The following is a 21,052-nucleotide window of genomic DNA, read 5'->3' on the forward strand; positions in this document are numbered from 1 at the left end:
ATCAGATATCTCATCTGACTTAGCACTATTAGCTTACTGCTTTCTGTCTTTTGCAAGCAACTTTTCTTATTCTATCCAACTTTCTCTCCTGTTCCACTCTTTCATTTTTTTTTAGGCATCCACTTGGTACAGTGGATAGGAACTGGATCTGGAATCAGGGAAACCTGAGTTCAAATCCAGTCTCAGACAGTTACAAAGTGTGTGACTCTAGAAAAATCATTTTCTAGATTTTTCATTTGTAAAATGGTAATAATAATAGAAACTATGTCCCAGGGTTGTTGTGAGAATAAAACAAGATAATAATTGTAAAAGCACTTTACAAACCTTAAAATACTTTGTAAATGCTAGTTATTAATACTATTTATTATTATTATTGTAATCCCTCAAATCAGTGCCTCCTTTTAAGCCAAGATGTAAAACCCAATTATTTCACCTTTCTGTGAGGTACTATTCTATCAGTTTTTATCTAATTTCCCCATATTCTCCAAACTACTGCTTACCTTATTGCATATGTATAAGCCAGTAAACATAACCTACAGCTCTTGTTATTCATATCTCCAGCAATCTTTACTCTTTGCTTTGATTTTATTAAACAGGTCCTTTCAAAACATGTTTCTGATGAGCACTTCTCCATCTAGTTCTCCAAACAGTCTATATCTGTCATCACCATGTTACTTATGTTTTAAGATGATTTTTTAAAAATAAATTTTCATTTTGTTATATTTTCATCAGCTAAAATTTCCATAGAGGAGAGAGACAGTATCTCACAGTTATCATAGAATAAAAAGAAAGGAATGATTGTGCAGGAACTGTGCTAAGTGCTTTACAAATATTATCTCATTTGATCTTCACAACAACCATGTGCAACAAGTGCTGTTATTATCTCCATTTTACAGTCACAGAAACTGAGACAAACAGGTTAAATGACTTACCTAGGGTCACACAGGTATTTCAGTTTCTGAGTCCTAATTTGAAATGCTGTCATTTTGGCTGTGAGCCTACTACTTTATTCATTGGGCCATTTAGCTGCCTCATGGCATAAAATCCATGTGCGAAATTAAAGCTCATGCATTTAACTCATAGGAATGAATGCCTTCCGAATTCTTGAAGCAGAGCCCAGTTCATGAAAGGGACAGCATTAGTCAGAGGTAGACATTGTGACTTCAGTAAGAAGTAGTAGTTCACAGAATCATAGTAAGGAAGTTGACAGGAAAAAAGTAAGGAATTGAGTCAAAAAGCATAGCAATCTATGATTATGTTACACAGCTAGCAATATTCCCTTTAATGGCAACACTGTACTGTATAGCATAACAATTCATGTGCATAATGATCATAAAGTACCAAAAAAATCAGCATACACTAAGAAATTAGGAAAGCATAGAGTTTATTTTAGAAATATCTAATCGGATACTACTACAGTAAACATAATTCACTGCACTTAAATGGAAAATTGGACTTAAGTGAGGCAGGCTTCAGATAAATAGTCTATTCCTATATTTTGAAATTCATCTCAATAAGAAATTTTTGTTATATTTTATTAACTATAGATAATTAGAATTTAAAAAGTAGCATTAGGACATTAAGATTTCAGCACTATCTTTGGTAGAAAGAGCAACTATAAATACCTTTCATTGACTCAATTTCCTCTCTTGTTAATGCATTAAAACCATACTATACAATTTTTATAGCTCTATATTGTTTGTTATTGTCACAGTCGTTTTTAATGGTAACTGACACATTTCCAAATTAATCAATGGACATTTGAACTCAATTCTGATTTTTTAAAGGTGAAGAATTAAATGATAAATATATTCCTTAATTTTTCAAAGAATATTTTCTTTGGAGTATCCTTTTGGAATTAATTGATTGTTTTTGGTAGTCAACATTTTGCATTTCATGCAAAAATTACTGAACTTCTATTTTGTGTCATTTGTTTTGGGAAATTTGTGTTGGTTTTGGTAAAATTTATTATTGAAAGTTATAAGAGTTTTGGCAATCTCCTTTAGAACGGGCCCTTCGCCCTAACAGAATGTATTGGAGACAAGGAATCTACCTAAATTGGTCTCCTGAAGCCTATTGTCTGGTAGAATCTTCAATTCTGGACAACAGCTCCGAGAGTATCTTGAAAATTACAGCACCTTCATGCAGAAAAGGTAAATCAGTTGATTTATTTTCTCACACTATTTAGGAAAGGTTCATGTGCTTATTTTTCATTTTGTTATTAAAAAACTATTTATAATATAATTATGAAATAACACAAATACTATGTTATATTGTACTATATTGTGTTAATTATTTAAAGGCTATGTATAATTATAACTATATAGCATTTGAGCATAATTTTAACGAATCTATTTCTTGGATTGTATATAGGCTGTATTATTTTGGGACAAGTTGTAGATCACATAGATTCTCTCATGGAAGAATGGTTTCCTGGTTTATTGGAAATAGATGTCTGTGGTGAAGGAGAAACGTTGTTAAAGAAATGGGCTTTATATAGTTTTAATGATGGTGAAGAACAACAAAAAATATTACTTGATGATTTAATGAAGAAAACTGAAGAAGGTATGATACAACATTTTAAGATGCACCCTTTAATGAAGAAACATTTTTATTTGAGAACTAAATTATACTATATGAGAGTATGTGTATACACAGTTGAATTTAGAAACCAATCAGTGAACAAAAAAAATTTTTTTTATATGAGGTATTGAGGTTTTGGGGATTTTTAGCTGGGATAATAGTTTAAAAAAACATGCGTTGAAGCAACTATCAAAATGCATCTACTCTAAAAGAATTACTAAGTGGCAATCTGACTTTAAAAAGAAAATTTTAATATTGTAAATATTTCTAATTTTTATACAAAGTTGATTTTTAATAAAGAGGAGGATGTTTTAAGCGTGTGGGTGGGTGGTGATGGTGGTGGTGGTGATGGTGGTTATAGTAGTGGTGGATATAGAACTAGCATTAGAATCAGAAAATCCTTGGTTCATTTCCAACTCCTAATTAAGTGATTTGGACAAATCACAGATTCTCAGTGCTCTGGTTAACTTTTTCTAAGAAGTTGCAGGGGATATGCTAACTGACTTGCTAGAGGAAATTTCCTTATCTTGGATTTCCCTCTACCAATGAAATTTCAGGTCCAGTTCTTATTCTTATTTCATGTATATATATATACCATACAAGCATATATAAAGGTGACAGATACACTTAATGAAAAAAACTTTATGATGGAAAAGATAATGCAAAGCTGAGAACATTCTAATTAATTATCCTTCCTTAAGTGGCTTAGGATGGTTAACGGTATGGGTTAACACAGTTAGACAGGGGAGTGGAACTCAACAAATGAGGGTATGTGCAACTTTAGAAAATTCTGCATGAAGCTACTGTAAGTAGTATACTTACATACTGAAGACAAAGGGAATATTTTTAGCACACCAACCAATGGGTGTTTATGAGCTAATTTGTGTTTTCTGTGGATTAAAAGCCAATATGGATATTTGTTTGTAAGCAAAGACTAGATAGCATATACTCAATAGTCAGGCCCTTCTGTACACGTGTACATTTTCCTGATTGCTCTCCTATATAGAATAATGTCCGAAGAATTGTAATATCTGTAACCTTCTAAGGTAGAACATAGATAGATAGAGAGATAGAGAGATGAGTTTAAAAGTATAGATTGTGATGAAAAGACATATAAAGCAAGCAAATTTTTTATCCCTTAGAATACTTTTTCTAAACCATTATCTTACTCTAAGGGTAGAAGGAAGTGATTATAAGATTCTGCTTCTCAGGGGATACTGGTCCCCAACAATAGATGTGAACTTTTAAAAATTAGAATTACTGATTAGTATGAAATGTTTCAAAACTTCCAGAGAGAAAGAATACAGAAATGATGAAAATAAATGGTATATTTAAATAGAATATATGATTGGAAAAAAGGAAAGAATTAGAGGTTTAAAAAAAAAGGAAAAACATTGTCATCACAAAGTAAATAAATACAAATCTATTTATCTACATATATACATATTCATCTACATGTATCTATATTTCTATCTAATTTTATATTTGTATCTATCTCTAAATATGTGACCTCTAACATTTGAACATAATCACATACATCAGTATAAAACTTTGATAAAGAATTAAGCAACTCAAAGTGGGATTAATAAGTACTTAATCAGTCAAAAATAAGTTGAATATAGTCACTTTATAATTAAATGTCACATTAAACAAAAATGTCTCATTTCCTCTCTTCACAGGAGATCTCTTAATTAATCCAGATCAGCCAAGGCTTACTATCCCAATAGGCCATATTGCTCCTGATTTAATTTTGGCCGATTTGCCTAGAAATATCATATTGAATCATGATGAGTTGGAATTTGAACAAGCACCAGAATTTCTTTTAGGTAAATATTTTATGGTGTAATAGAGATATAGAGAAATAGATGCCCACAAAAATCAAGCATATACTATTTAGTTCTTGAGTTTTTTCCTCTGAATTTTAAGAACATTAATATTTCACTTTTTGTAGATTTATCATCATTATGTACATGGTTATTATAATGATATTGGCATTTTATATTTGATGATGTTTTATTTTTCTGTTAAAAAATTGGACTTATGTAGGCGTATAGACCCAGATTATAGAAAGGGATGAAGAGGCCCTCTTATTTTACAGCTGAGGAAACTATGGCCAAGGGAAATTAAAAATATCCAAAGTAGTATTTGAATTTGGATTCTTTGATTAGTACTAGTGCTTTTTGCTTTGTGGAGTGTTGCCTCCTGGTGATATTAGACTTTCAAAGATGTGAAGATGGTATGAGATACTGCATTGTAGAAACACAAAACTACTTGAAGAAAGCCTTTCTGAGGTCTCCTTTATTTCAGCATATGAAGAAGGTTTGAGGCTATCCTTATGTAGCAGAAACTTTGCAACCTTAAAAGAAATTGTGCAAGGCTATGCCTAATGTGGAATGGCCATCCCCTTTCACAATCTTAAATTTCCTGGAAGTGTTTACACAGTTAATTCATATACTTAAAAAAAAAAAAAAACTTTTGGACTTGAAATATCAAATAAATTAGTTTAGTTACACAAAGTTTCAAGTTCATGAAATCTCAAATATTTATAGAGGTATTCAAAGAGTCATCTAAAAGATGTGATGTGAAGATTTGAGTTAATATTAATATATGGTGCATGAAAATTTGCTTTTTTAGAATTATACTTTTAAAAAACTGTTGACAAATTGAATCTCAATTAATATCCAGGATAAGCAGTAACACATAGAAGAGATTATAATGGAGAGGATTTGAAAAACACAAGTTATTGCAATAGTCTTGGCATGAAATGAATGAGAAGAACCTAAATTAGGATGGTAGAAATATATAGAAAGAGACAAATTCAAGTATATCACACAATTAAGTGTGAGACTTGACAGTTGTTTGGATGAAAAAAGCAAAAAAGAAATCCAGATTCCTTGAATTGCTTTCAAAATTTCAAACTTTTAAAATTAGGAGAGTGGTAATACCATTGATGAAATAGGAAGATCAGAAAGACTGAATAATATATAATAGGGTTGGAAAGAAAACTGAGATCAGATTGTTAAGATCATTAAATGGAAGAGGAGTTTATATTTTTCCTAGAGGTAATAGAGAGCTACTGGACTTTTTTTTTTGACAAGAATAGTGACATGGTCATAGCTATGCTTTAGGAAAATCTCTTTGGTATCTAGGAAGAAGATGGATTATAACTGAAAAGACTTGTGTTGGTATACCATTTAGAAGTCCATTTCAATAACCCAATTAAGAGGTTATGTGGATCTTGAGTGGAGTGATGTGGGTGAAGAGAAAGCATATTATGATGAGAAATGTTGTAGAATCAGAATTGGCAAATTTTGGTGGCCAATAAGATATTTGTAGCGAATGAGGAGTTGAGATGATACAAAACTTGAGAAACTCTTTAGAACTTAAAGGAAAATAGTGCCTTTGGCAGTACAACTAGAGAAGACCAGAAGAAAAATAGATCAGGAGGAAAAATAATGAATTTTGAATTTAAGGTATCTATGGAATATGAGTTTAAAGTAACTATATACAACTGGTGATTAGTGAGTGGAACAAGAAGAAAGGATTTAGAGCTGGATTTATAGATACAGAGTATCTGTCTAGATATCTAGACACAGAGTAATCAGTCTAGAAATAAATTCAGAGAAGTTGATGAGATTATCATGTGAGAAAATGTAGACATAGAAGAAAAGGAGGTCCAGGATAGAGCCTTGAAGTAAACCAATAATTAATAGAAAAAAATTTTTTTAAATGATCTAGCAAAGGTGATAAAGAAGACTCAGTTGAGTAGATAGGGGAAAAAAATAACAAAAAACGGATATGAAAATAGAATAAAAAAGAATTCTCAGGAGATGAGAAAAATTGGCAGTATCAATTGTGACAGTGAAATAAGAAGGATTAAGCCTGAGAAAAGAAAATGAGATGTGGTCGTTAAAAGGTCTGGTAGGGGCAGCTAGCTGGTGCAGTGGATAGAGTACTAGCCCTGAAGTCAGGAGGACTTCAGTTCAATTCCAGTTTCATATACTTAATACTTCTTAGCTGTGTGATCCTGGGCAAGTCACTTAATCCCAATTGCCTCGGGGGAGAAGAAAAAAAAAAGGTCTTTGGCAACTTGGGGTAGAGTAATTTCTTTTGAATGCTGAGGTTGGAACCTAGCTTGCAAAATATTGAGAATTTAGTGAGAAAAGAAGTAAAATGTAGACAGTTTTTTCCCTTTAGAAGTTTGAGTAAAAAGAGAGGTAAGAGAGACAGGGCAATAGTTTGAGGAGATGGTATGGAATAGAGAATTTTTTTTAAAAAATGAAGGATATTTAGGCATATTTTTAGGCAATAGGAAAGGAACCAGTAGATAGAGTTGAGCATAAGAATAAGAAAGAGCATAATTGTTAGGGAAATATTCTGGAGAAGACAGGAAAGGATGGGATTAATGGCTCCTATAGAGGAGTGGGTTTGGTGAGTCAGGTCACCATCCCAAAGACCTCCTTAACAATAGCTTCAGGAATACCTATACCAGACATGTTACCCTGGAGATACTTCTTCCCTAGGGCTTCACTCTTCTGTTTAGTGACTATCTCTCCAAAAACATATATTTTTTGGAAAGCCCAGTCATATTTCTGTTCAATCTCTCCTTTTTTTTTTTTAGCATCTCCTTCACAACTTTTTCACCAGCCTTCTTGCCATTGAACTTAAGGCAGGCAGCTAGGAGGTGCAGTTAAAACAATGTTGGCTCTGAAGTCAAGAAGACCTGAGTTCAAATCTTATCTTACATACTTAATAATTATGTGATCCTGAACAAATTACTTAATTTATGTCTTCCTCAACTTCCTCATTTATAAAATGGGAATAATAATAGCACTTCTTCCAACAGTGATATGAAGATAAAATGCAGTAATATTTATAAAGTACTTTGTTAGCCTTGAAGTATTATATGAATGTTGTCATCACATCAGCATGAGTGTTGTACCTGCTCTTTCTTTTCTATTCTTTTATTCCCCTTCCAGTTTTAGAACCATGAACAATTTCATCACTTATCTTTGCCAGCATTCCTGGGTGGGAATATATCAGTCTACCTCTCTTTTATCTCTCTTATCATCCTTGTAAATTTCTGTACCAAACTATCCCTCCCCAAACTGTACCAAAGTGTCCCTCTGGCCACTACTCTAGCTGTATTTTTCCCTTTAGAATGTCATTATCTTGAGGTCAAGGACTCTCTCTTTGTTTTCTACCCTCATCCCTTAGTGCTTAATAAATGCTTTAACATTAATTCATTTATCAGAAAATAGAGTTTAAAAGGAGAGAATGGGAGATTCAAGAAGCTATTAAATGTAGGGAAGGGAAGAAGATGGCCAGTTTTCTTGGTAAGTTTTCAGGGGATCAGGCATGTTGGGAAAGAGCATAATGTAAGAGACTTGAGAAGAAAAGGTTTGAACAATCATTTGCCACATCAGCTTAGGAAAGAACAAAAGGATTGCTTGCCTTAATAAGGACGTAATTGAGAATAGATTATATAATTTCATAATTACATAATATGTAGATGTATTATTTCTTTTAGTTCTATTCTGCAGCACATAGAGGAGGTGGATGATGGAATTAATCCAAATCAGTGAAGCAAGAGAACAGAGAGAAGTTGTACTGGTTAACTATGGAGCATGGTTTGGGAACAGAACAAAATTAAACCAGATTTGGGTAGATGGCCAAGAAAATCCTGAATGAATAGAGGTCACAATGAGGACAAAAAAATAAGTTTAGAACAAGTGTGGCATAAGGAGAGAAAAATCATAAGATCTTATGATTGGTTAAAGAAAATTCAAAATACTTGTTCATAGGAGGTGTTGAGACTAAAAGTGTAACTTGAAGTAGTAGATTATAAGAATGGAAGATTTTAGAATTCAGAGCTTAAAGAAATATTACCATTTATAAGTATTCAGATTGAAAAGAAAAGACTGAGCCAAATATTAAACTCCTTGAAAAGGCAGGGAAACAATGATCTAAGGCTATAGATAATAGCTACTCGGATCTGAATTGGATGATAAATAAAGGGAAGCAGAACCTCAAAGTAGATGGCAGGGAAAGTAGAAATGGGAAGTAAGGATAATCAGGATTGTGACTTTCCTTCCAAAAATAAAGAGTTTAGGAAAGTAAATATTAGAACAAGAATGGCTCTATATTGGACCCGCAAGAATGAGAATAACACATCTTTACAGTATTACATTTCAATAATGCATTCAAGAAGTGAAGTGGACTGAAATAGGGTAGTTGTATGAATGTAGATAAGGGAATGCATAGCAGATACACTATATCTGTAGGTAAAATAAGCTTGGTAACTTATTATATATGCGGAAATTGGGGAGAATGAAAAGTCAGAATGATTCCTAAGTGGCAAATTTGAATAATCAGGAAAATAATTGCTATCCTCAACAGAAAGAAAGGAAGGGGCTATCCTTTTTCTTTCTTGTCTTTAATCTCATCTTCACTGGTTCCTTCCCATATAGCTACAAGCATTTTCAATTGTCATCTAAATTCTATTCTAAAAAATTCTAAAAAACAAACAAAAACCTTTCCTGAATCTACTAGGTAGTTAGGTGCTACAGTGGATAAAGCCTTGGATCTGGAGTAGAGAGATCTGAATTCAGTTGTGACCTTAAGCACTTACAAGCTGTGTGACTCCGGCCATGTCACAACCTTTGTTCAAGTAGCTCTCTTTCAGGATTATTGTGAGGATCAAATGAGATAATATTTCAAATAATAATTAGCAAGTAATAAGTGCTTAATAAACACATTTCCTTTCATCTTGTTATCCTCTTTTCCTTCCTCTTCCATGCTTTGCTCTATTGGCTTCTTGCCATATGTTCAAAAGTCCCCAAAAACACTTTTTCTCTTGATGCTTGATATGTTCTCATTTCATTAAAAAAGGATCATCTATATCACATGACTACATATTCCTTTCTACACATTCTCTTCTCACCCCTTCCTGAGCTAGTATCTGTTCCACACCATTCTATTTATTTTGTTTAAACTGCTCTCAAAGTTTATCACCAGCCTACTAATCACCAAATCCAATTTTTTTAAAGTCCTCGTCTTCATTTACTATACCTTTTGATCCTTTGTCTCATAAAATGCTCCATCTCTTCTTCTTTTGTCCTTATTCTTATTGATCTCTTAATAGAGGTATAATGCAAGATAATTTTGGCTCACCTTTCTTTATCTTTACACTTCTATAGTGCTATAGACTCATTCTTATAGATTCATTCAATGACAGTCTCATTCAGTCTTATGTTTTTAAGAATGATATCTATGCAAATTATTCCTAAATTTATATTTCTCTTTCTGTTCTCCTTTTAAACCGCCAGTCTGTATAAAACATTTCCATTTGTATGTCCTATATGTACCTCAAACTTAACATATATGAAGCTGTTTATATTCTCCCCAAATTTGCTCTCTCCCCACCTCATCCCACCATCCAGTCCCTCATGTTAAAAATGTAATTTTTATTTTTGATACTTACTTCTCTCTAACCTATATTCAGTTACCAAATCATCTTGTTGCTACTTCAGAAACCTCTTCTATTTTCTTTTCCACAATCCCAATATAGGTTTTTGTTGCTGCTCAATAGCAATTTGAACTGCAGCATGCTTCATGATAGTTTTTCCAATATTCCTTTTCCTCTAATTCTTTCAAGCTATCTTTCAAAGAACTACAAAATGATCTTTTTTCTTCATAAATCTAGTCACGTATTAAAACATCTGCATTTGCCTCCTGTTTAAAGCCTTCTATGAATCTGGATCAGCCCTAAGTTTTTAACTTTAATTCAAAACTTCACTCATGCAATTTATACTCCAACTAAATTAAATCCTTTTCTCTTTTTCTTCTCCCCACCATGGAATGTCTGGTGTCTTTTTCATTTTTTTGTTTTGTTTTGTTTTGTTTGTTGTTTAACTACCTCAATGCTTTTTAAAATCATATTGTACCCTATCCTTACAAATTCTTATACCCTTCTCCTTTTTCTTTGCCTGTTAAATTGCCTATCTGTCCTATTTAAAGTCTGACATAAGCATCATCTTCTTAGTGAAATTTTCCTTAATACCCTGTGTTAGTTGTGATTTTTCTCTTTAGATTTTACAAAATCTTTTCACTTTTCACTTCCCTCTCTAAAATGCTTATAGAATATTATACTTCATACCTATCTTTGCATCTTATCTCCATATTTTATATGTTAGAAGTATTTAATAAATATTTATTAAACATGTTGAATTTGAAATGTTAGCTGAAATCATGGGAGTAGATGAGGAAAAGCATAGAACACAAATGGACAAAAAAAATTTAAAAATCTTGAGAAATGCCAAATTTGCCGGCAGCCAACTAAAAATATATCATAGAAAAATAAACAGCATTTATTCTTCACATTTATTAAAAATAAGTATATTTTGATTATACTATATTTGATTATAATACTAAAAGTATTTTACTTTTTTATAAAAGGTGATGGTGGTTTTGGATCCGTTTATCGAGCATCCTATAAAGGAGAAGAAGTGGCTGTGAAGATTTTTAATAAACATACATCTCTTCGGCTATTAAGACAAGTATGAAATATTTATTCTTTATTTAAAAATAAATGCCATTTTACCATTTAAAATAATTATGCCTATTCTTATTTAAATTAAGAAAAGGTAACAATTGATATTAATGGCATAATACTAAAATTCCACAAAATGAAAACAATGATCAAAAAAGCAGTATGAATTTCAAAATGAAATTTCTACATTTCTTCATATTTACAGAATAAGAATTTAGAGTTTCTTTCTTACAGGAAAATTAAAAAAGAAAAAAAAAAGACTTTTTCTGGGGAGAGGGAGTTGAGGAGAGGGAGGAGAGTAAATGCTGATTTAAAGCAGATTTATCAGACTTTTTTTTAGGTTTATCTCATTTTATTTTTGGTAGAAGATAATGTTTCTCCCTTAAATGTAGTTATCATGTTACTATTATACTTTTGAATAAACTTTTCTCAGTTGTCAACTTAACAAGATTACTTTAATCAGAACTGTTTTGTTTTTAAACTATCTCATATTTATTGCAAATTTCTATTTTAAATTCCATTGACACATCCAACCATTTAAACATATGAGCAGGAACCAAAAGAAAATAAGTAAAATTATTAGATAATAATGAAGAAGACACAAAGTAACAAACTTTCCTATAAATCATTAACAAAAAAAGCTTTAAAAATTAAGCCTATATGTATTTAAGAAATTATTGTTTAATCATATTCTCATATTGTTTACATATGATAAAAGAAACAAAGTATAAATTTGGCTAATATTGCTTGTTACACATTGTTTAATCATGATTTTGCTGTTTTAATGTTAAGCAGCTTTCCAAAGTTTGTGTAGTTTTTCTTTTTACTCCAGACTTTTTCAATATGAAAAAAAATTCAATTTCTCTTCTAATATTTCTTTATATTTATTATTCCATATAGCAAAATAATAGTTCCCACAATTATATGCCACAATTAATTTAGTTATTCTCTAATTATTTGGGGCACTTTATTTTTAAATATTTTTCTCCTTTAAGTAGTGCTGTTAAGAATAAGAATATTTGCTGTTTCTTCCTATTTTATTCTTCCAGTTTTATTAGCATGTAACCATAAAAATGGGATTGCTAAATTTAAAGACATGAATATTTTAACTCTTTTTGTATACTTCTATGTTGCTATCCAAAATTTCAAACCAATTCAATCCCAAACTAAGTTAAACCAATTTCTTACATCTATGCCAACATTGACTCTTTTACTTTTTTCCAGTTTGCTATTTGTATTTTCTCCCAATGTGCATTTCTCTAATTATTAGAGAGTTTGAAGACTTTATTTATAAGTGGATGTTTATCAATTTTTTCCTAATTTGTATTAAGAGGTCACTAGAAATTATTGATAGTTTGTTTTTCTTGCTTCGAGAACTTAGGTTTCCTATTTAATTAAAATTTCAACTAATTAACCAACATTAATTTGAAAGTAAAATTGAACAGAGGATAAGGAACCCTGAGTTATAATTGTGTTTTTATTTCTGATTCTTGAGTCATCTATCTTTTTTATGTATATTAGTTAAGAAAGTATTTGCTACCTCCTTTAACTGAACAGTTTCAGGCTTAAGTAGAATATATGCATGTATATAAGCATAGAAAGTTTCAACTCATCTCAGATATACTTTACATTTACTTAAATATAGAATGTTGAATATTCTGTATTAAATGCAGAAGAAAAGCAATTTTGATAAGTATTTATGTGTATTTCTTGCTCACTTCTATTAATTCACGTTATAATTTTTTAATATTTATAGGAATTAGTAGTGCTTTGTCATCTCCATCACCCTAGTCTAATATCTTTGCTTGCTGCTGGTATTCGTCCCCGAATGTTGGTAATGGAATTAGCCCCAAAAGGTTCTCTAGATCGGTTGCTTCAACACGACAAAGCTAGCTTAACCAGAACACTCCAACACAGGATAGCATTACATGTTGCTGATGGCTTAAGGTAATTACTTTTCCTGGCAGTGAAATGGGGGAAATTTCTGTTTTAGGTTTATGTAGGAGGAGACTTTAACAAGGATATTTTCTGAATTGTTGAATATTCATGAAGCAATTGAAATTAGAAAGAAAATTTTAATTTCATGTATCTGTTTAGAATACATATATGTGTATATATGTATATATGTACATACACACAAACTCCAGGATTGTTGGAAGACTTAAAATAATATATAAATGCTCTAAGATATTTTACAGAAGAGATAGCAGATGTCAAAGTAGTTTTAAGTAAGCATGGCATGTCTTAATTGAAAATAAGAGATATTATCTGTGGCTGGGACAAGGTACATTCTTAACTTAGTTTGGGACACAAGATGATCATCAATAATGTTAACAACAACAACAAAATCACAGAGACGTGTTACAAATGAGTGTATTGCAAGAGGAAGTTATATGCATGAGGAACTCCTTATACCAAGGATCCCAGTGGGTACCCAAGAAAATCTTGGGTATTTAAACTACAGGAACAAGGAGAAGTTAATTATAGGAAGCCTGAATCCCCTCCCAGAGTCTTTTGGAAAAAACTTTGGCAAAAGCAGCTTTCTTTTCCTTTGGGAACTGCTAGATCAAGAGGATAGGATAGTTTGTTTATGCACAAAGATACAACCTGCACAGAACAGTTTCTCAGTTGAGTACTGACTGATTGGTGTTTGTCTTCACTCCGAAGGGTCCAGTTTGGAGTGCAAACAGCAAATTATATCAACTCGGGACAGAAACTTTGTCCTTGATGTTTTTAGGGCTCCCTGCATACCCCAGGACCAGAATGAGTGGAAAATAGGGCAATTTAAGAAGAAAAATTCAGGGAGTACTTTAACAATAAACATTTATTAAGTACATGCTATAGACTTTTGCTAAGCAGAAAAAAAGACAGTTATCACTCTCAAAGTGTAATGAGAGAAACAACACGATATCTATCATCTGATCAAGATTCTGGTAGCTCTTGTCTGCAGTCCTCTGGGACATTCTCCTTTCTCAGTGAATTCAGTTTCTTTCCTTCTCAATTCCTTATCTTTCTCCCCATAAGTTTCTAAGTTTCTCTTTTACTATGAAGAGCACCACCTTCTACTTATCCAGAATTATCCCTGACTCTTCATTCTCATTACCTTCATTGACCAGATCTTGTCATTTCTATCATCACGGTATTTCTCATATGTGATTCTTTTTCTCAAATCAAACATCTACCACTTTAGTTCAGGTCTTCATTGCCTCTTACCTTTGCTGTTAGAATAGCCTTATAATTAGCTTACTAAATTTTCTTACTCTTCTAACCCATTCTTTATTGGCAAAGTGCTTTTCCCAAAATATACTTCCCCTCCCCCCCCCCCAGTCAGTAAACCCCTATAACTCCCAATAAAATAAAATATAAACTTTACTGTTTGGCATTTAACTCCTTTCATAACTTGCCCCCCAGCCTACCTTTCCAGGTCAAATGTATATTATTCCCTTCCCACATTCTACAGTCCACTCATCTTCCATTCTTGCTATTCCTTACACATTATGTTCCATCTCTCTTCTCTATGATTTATCCCCCATGACAGACATATACTCCCTCCTTATCTCTGCCTCTTTAGAATCCTGTTTTTCTTCCTTCAAGATTTAGATGACTGCCACCTTCTAAATGAAACACTTTCCAGAGCCTCCCAAATTTCCAATGTCATTACTTTCAGAATTCCCTTGTTTGTTTTCTATTTATTCTTTATATACTTAGGTATGTACATGTTGTCTCTCCTGATAAAATATGAGCTCTTTGAGGGCAGGGATTTTTAGAGACAGCTAGATGGTACCGAGCTCTGGAACTGAAGCCAGGAAGACCTGAGTTCAAATATAGATACTTATTAGATGTGTGTTCTTGAGCAAGTCATTTTGATTCTGTTTGCCTCAGGTTCTTCATCTATAAAATAGGGATATTTCCCAGGTTGCTGTGAGGATCAAGTGAGATATTTGGAAAACACTTACAACATAGTGCTTCGCACAGTCACTATAAATGTTTGCTACTATTATTGTTTATAGAATAACACTTGGCTCATAGTCAACTCTTAATAGGTGCCTTTTGATTGATTGATTATTACTTCCTTTTTCCTCTAAGCACTACCTTACAAATCATTATTTTTTTTGACTTCTGTCATATCATTGACTCACTAAACTCCCAAACTACTGTCTACCATGTTTCTTTAATATCATATTTTGACTTTTTTTTTTTTCCACTCAGGTAGAAGACTACATTTTTTTCTCTTCAATTTATTCCTATTAAATTTAAATCTGATTTGTCATTTATCTGAATTTGCCATTCAGTATTTTAGCTCTCCTTCTTGGCTGACTGCACAATAATTGTTTAAATAATCATTATAGTATAACAAAAATGTCTACTCAATTGATCACTTAATTGTAGATTTTAATGTCTCATTGACTTACATATAAATATGTATCTAGACATTGTAACTTTCTTCTTTTAACTTTGAAAATTAACCTCAATTTTTAAAAAAATTAACCTCAATATAAAATAATCAGTTCACTGAACATTTTATGAGTACGTACACTTTAAAGTGGAATTATGAAGGGATATTTTATTATAACTTTAAAATATTTTTCAAAATCTGTCACTTCTACTTTATCAAACAGATATCTCCATGCATCAATGATTATATACCGAGATTTGAAGCCTCATAATGTACTGCTTTTTACCCTATATCCTAATTCTGCAATCATTGCCAAGATTGCAGACTATGGAATCGCTCAGTACTGTTGCAGAATGGGGATAAAGACATCTGAAGGAACAGCAGGTATATCATAAAAGTTAGATTCTGTCTGTTTACTATTTTTTGGAGGGAAGGAGGGAACTAATTTCATTTATATATGAAATTTCCAGGAATGCCAAATAACAGCTTCTCTATACCTCATAGTCTTAGAAACCTCTAGGGCCATTTAAACATTAAATGGTTTTCCCAGGACACCCAATCCTGTATCAGAAACAAAATTTAAACTCGTTTTTTTCACTCCCAGGTCCATCATCTCTTTTCTTTACCACACTGCCTATTTAAATAAGATAAAATATAACCTCAGATGGAAGATTCTAGAGAGTTGGTAGTTCTTCATGTGTAAAAAAGAAGGGGTTGGATTATAAAACTTCTAAAGTCCCCGTTCCAGTTTTTAATCTTTGATTTTATGATTCTAGGCTGAACAGAAGTTGATATTACTCAATAGAAACCTCTCTCCAGATTGACACTGATTCTAGAGAGCTTAAACTTGCAGTATCCTAGTAGTAAGTGCAGAGCTATAATCCAAGTCCATGTACTCTCACTACAAATCTAGAATAGTTTCAACTGATCCTTGCCATGGTAGCTTTCTTATCAAGTTCACATATCACATAAAATTGGACTGACTAGCTAACATGTTAGATGAGAGAATTAAGGTCAAAAAAAAGATTTCAACAACCTAGAAGCTAATGAAGTTTAATGGTGAAATGTAATAATTCTAACATGGGTTTAAAAATGAATTACACAAATACAGCATGATAGAGAGAGATGGCTAGCTCTCATACTAATCATGTGGGAAAAAGCAACTGGGTTTTAGGATATTGCAAATTCAATCTTGACATAACTCAGCAGTATAATATAAAGGCAAAAAATGCTATTTCAAACATAGAGCAAATTAGTGGAAGACTAGAATCCAAAATGAGGGAAGGAAATGAAAATATGGCATATAAAAATCTTTTTAAAAAACTGGTGATATATATAATCTGAAGAGAGCCTATGAAGGATATGTTAGTACTTTAAAAACTTATAGTAAGAAAAAATTTCTTAGACTGTTTTCTTAGATCAGACTGGAAAGGCTTAGATTAGAAAGTTAAATCAGTTACTACCATTTATCAACCATCTATTATGTGTAAGGTACTTTGCTATTATGTTCAATGGCCACACTCCAACAAAACAATCTACAGAGATTAAGAGGTAGTCAGTTTTATAGCAGAATAAAGTACACATAAAAATGAAGGTATTACCTCTGTGTTTGTAGTTAACAGAAGCAGATTTAAAACTCTTCCCTCTGAATTCTTAGTCTTTAATGCCATTTTGCTTCTTATTATATGTTTGTTATGCTGTAGAATATAGCTTTTCACTTGTTCATTTATTTTCAGGATTTCGTGCACCTGAAGTTGCCAGAGGAAATGTCATTTATAATCAGCAGGCTGATGTTTATTCCTTTGGCTTATTGCTTTATGACATTTTGACAACAGGAGGTAGAATTCTAGAAGGATTGAAATTCCCAAATGAGTTTGATGAGTTAGCTATACATGGGAAATTACCAGGTAAGTTATATTTTATTAATAATTAATAACCTAGTTTGGGATTTAAGGAATTCAACAATTCCATGACATTGACTCAATTTGACAATCTTTTATTAAGCATCTAATATATTTAAGCATTTTGTGAGGCACTAAGGGTACTAAAATAAAGACAAACAGAATCTGATCTCAGTGATTTTTTTAATCCTGAACTGTTTGTACATTGCTTAAGTGGTTTGTATAAATTTTGTTGAGTTATTCTGTATTCCTTTGTGCATTTGCACAGACCTTTGACTATGCCTTAGATACACGCCTTCCTTATTTCTGCCTTTGGAAATTTTTCTTTTCCTTTAAGGCTTAGTTGCCACATCCATGAAAAAAAGCAATAATTCTTCTAGGGTAAGATAATCTCTTCCTCCTCAAATTTTCCCTTGTATAAATAAAATATAGTATAATAAAATATTCTTTGTATGAATGACTCCTTTAGACCAGCAAGCGTGAAGTAGAGAAAACAGTGGATTCAAAGTAAGAAGACTCAGATTCAGATCCTATTTCTCCAACTTTATATCATATTGAGTAAGATGCTTATGTTATTTGATCTTAAGTTTTCTCATCTATAAAATAAGGGAATTAGACAAAATTATCTCTAAGATCTCTTCTAGCTATTAATCTAAACCTATGATCCTATTATTTTCTATCTCATTTTAACTTGTACTTATTTGTAAATATGTTTTCTGTTCTGTTAGATTGTCAGATCCTCATCATGACCTCCATTCCTTCTGCCCCTGCAGTACTCTTCCAGGCCATCACCTTTGTTTTGTCTTTCTTTCTTCCCTTCCCAGGTGACACTACAATTAATCAGTTCTACATTATATACCATTCTCTATTTTCAAATCCCTTTCCTCTTGTCCAAATGTTGTTCATGACCCAGTCTTGGATTATTCCCACCATCATCTTTCTTCTTCATTCTTTCTCATCTCTTTTACCTTAGATGCCTTCTGCCACGTATCTCCTCCTCTTATCATGTTTCAAATGAAAAAGTGACCTTATTCCAGCTTCTGACCTTAACATTCCACCAAAATTATTCCCTTCTAAATTACCAGTGATCTTTTAACTAAGAAATCTAGTGGCCTTTTCTCAATTCTTATACTTCTTGATTTTCCTTTAGCCTTTGACACAATTGATCACTCTCTCCTTAGCACTTTTTTCTATAGATTTTTGAAACAACACTCTCTTCTAGTACTCTTTCCAAATGTCTTAGTGCTTCTTGTCAGTTTTCTTACCTGTAGACCAGGTTCCCATGTTCCCAAAATGATATTCCTAAAATAGTTCTAACCATGTCATTCCATTGCCATTCTCTTGCTTCTAGGATAAGATAAAAAGTCTTCTCTTTGTCTTTTAAAGTTCTCCTCAGCTTGACTCTGTCTTATTTCTTTAGGTTCATTTGTTTTTATTCCATAAATTAGCCCATTTGTTCTTGAACTTTAGGCTACAGATGGTTAATGAGGAAAAGATTTTAGTAGTTTTTCAATTCCTTCCATTTTCTGATAACAGAATTGACTGTGTCTGAAGAGATGATATTGTACATCCATGTGCCATCATCATTTCTGTTGTAAGTCACAAATACTCATAGCATCCATAGAGAGAGGAGGCTCAAACTTAGAATACAATGGTAGTGAAGTACATGTATAGAGAACACATATGACAAGGAGTAATTATCAATTCCTTACAGAAAGTTTTTTACTCTCTTCATGGAATCTTTAAATAATTCCCTGGCTAGATACATTGTTAGCTGCTGTTCAAATATCTTTGTTGAAAAGACCATAGTGGTAGGGGGGAAGGAAAGAAAGTCCAAATAATCTACTACCTACTCAATATTCCCTCCCTCCCACCAACCTTCTCAAGCAGTTTTTTCTTATAAACTTCATTTTTCCTCCACTTTGTGCTCCAATTTTCCAATTGATGTTCTCCAAACTACAACTATTGGACTCCCTAGTTTACTTGTTTTCATACACTGGTCCAGGGACATGTCTTATTCATTTATCCTAAGACATTCTTTGTGATTTCAGCTATTTTCCACCTTATGGCTAAAGCTTTATAATCCTTTAGAGTTGAATTAAGACATTGATACATTGGGAAATTTTTGGAAGACTTCTTAATACGTATTATTTTGTTGATTCATCTGGGGTGTCTGTGCCTTTCTGTGATTACAGTAATTGATGTGGGGTATAAAATGCACTTTGATATGTATATTCTTAAATTATATTAAATTCTTAAATTTAATAAAATGACAGGTCCTTGAAGGTCTATTTTTTGACTTTGTATCCCAGTATTTAGCAAAATGATTACTATATAAGAGGTGCTTTTCAAGTAGGTATTGATAAGAAAGGAGTACCTGACACATAGGAGATACTTAATAAATATTTATTAATTGATTATTTGGATTCTTATTTGTCTTACTGCTTTAATTATAAATTTTATTTTGAATGTTTTAGATCCAGTGAAGGAATATGGTTGTACTCCGTGGCCTAAGGTAGAAAACTTAATCAAGAAGTGTCTGAAAGAAAATCCTCAGGAAAGGCCAACATCTGCTCAGGTTTTTGTTTTTAAAATTATATACAAATAGACATTATTATACCGCTTTGAAGTAATGTACCACATTCTACCAGTTAAAAAGAAATTGGGGGTTTTATAATATAGAAAAAGAATTATTAAACTTGATATTTTCCAACCTGAAAAAGGGAAATACTTTTGATTTATTGTCTATAAGGCTAGTAATTGTTCCTTTTTACCTTTTAAACTAGTTTTTGACAGATAATAAAAATTAATTTGTCAGATTAATTTTTATCCTACTATAATGACTTTCTGAATTAAATTATTTTTCATCTTTGTCATTTCTGTTGATTCTGTAGATATTCTACTATATCCTGTAATGTAATCAATTTTTTCCCTGCAGGTATACGAAATTTTGAACTCAGCTGAATTAATATGTCTAATGAGATATATTTTAATACCAAAATTATTTGTAGCAGAATGCATGGTTGCTACAAACCAAAACAACAAGAATGCAGTTGTCTGGCTGGGTAGCGGGAACAATGACAGGGGACAGCTATCCTGTCTTGAAATAAATACTGAAAGACATATCTCTAAGGTAGTATTGCTTGTTACCAATGTACTAAAAATTTTCGAAGTTATGTTTTAAAAAATTTTTTTTCAAATAATTTGAAAACATATGAGCTTGTTAAATTGCTTGGCAAGAAGTTAGATGGATAAGGGAATAGTACTTTTACAAAATAATTTTTTTAACTAAAGCGATTTTGTTGAATTATGGTATGTTATATCTGTAGTTTAAAAATTATTGTTATATATGTAATAAATTGTATTAGTTAATAAGATAATAAAGTCTACAGTTAGGAGAGAATAAAATATATTCTGGTCATTGTACTCTAATAAATAATTGCACCTGATTTTTTTTCTAAGATCAAGCTTGCCTAACTCTAGTAATTCATTAAATCATATGCAGAGCCTCCTGTTTTATTGGTGTTTGCTTCGCAAGATACTGAATACATTTTATGGTTACTTAATAGTATTTTCATATAGGGACAAAATTCTTAGGTTTGCATAATTTTAAAGTTTTCC

The 21,052-nt window shown here is 31.9% G+C and overlaps 1 protein-coding gene across 1 annotated transcript in view; it reads left to right on the forward strand.

The window, feature by feature from the left end:
* Positions 1-21,052, forward strand: part of LRRK2 (leucine rich repeat kinase 2) — a 180,921-nt gene that overhangs the window by 144,651 nt on the left and 15,218 nt on the right. The window contains exons 36-44 of the mRNA XM_052000191.1: positions 2,007-2,153; positions 2,374-2,565; positions 4,263-4,409; positions 11,041-11,141; positions 12,891-13,081; positions 15,754-15,914; positions 17,267-17,437; positions 19,909-20,009; positions 20,370-20,564. Of these exons, the coding sequence (XP_051856151.1) occupies positions 2,007-2,153; positions 2,374-2,565; positions 4,263-4,409; positions 11,041-11,141; positions 12,891-13,081; positions 15,754-15,914; positions 17,267-17,437; positions 19,909-20,009; positions 20,370-20,564 (1,406 nt within the window). The remainder of the gene's footprint in view (positions 1-2,006; positions 2,154-2,373; positions 2,566-4,262; positions 4,410-11,040; positions 11,142-12,890; positions 13,082-15,753; positions 15,915-17,266; positions 17,438-19,908; positions 20,010-20,369; positions 20,565-21,052) is intronic.

Source organism: Antechinus flavipes, chromosome 5, assembly GCF_016432865.1.
Source record: "Antechinus flavipes isolate AdamAnt ecotype Samford, QLD, Australia chromosome 5, AdamAnt_v2, whole genome shotgun sequence".
NCBI classification, from domain to species: Eukaryota; Metazoa; Chordata; class Mammalia; order Dasyuromorphia; family Dasyuridae; genus Antechinus; species Antechinus flavipes.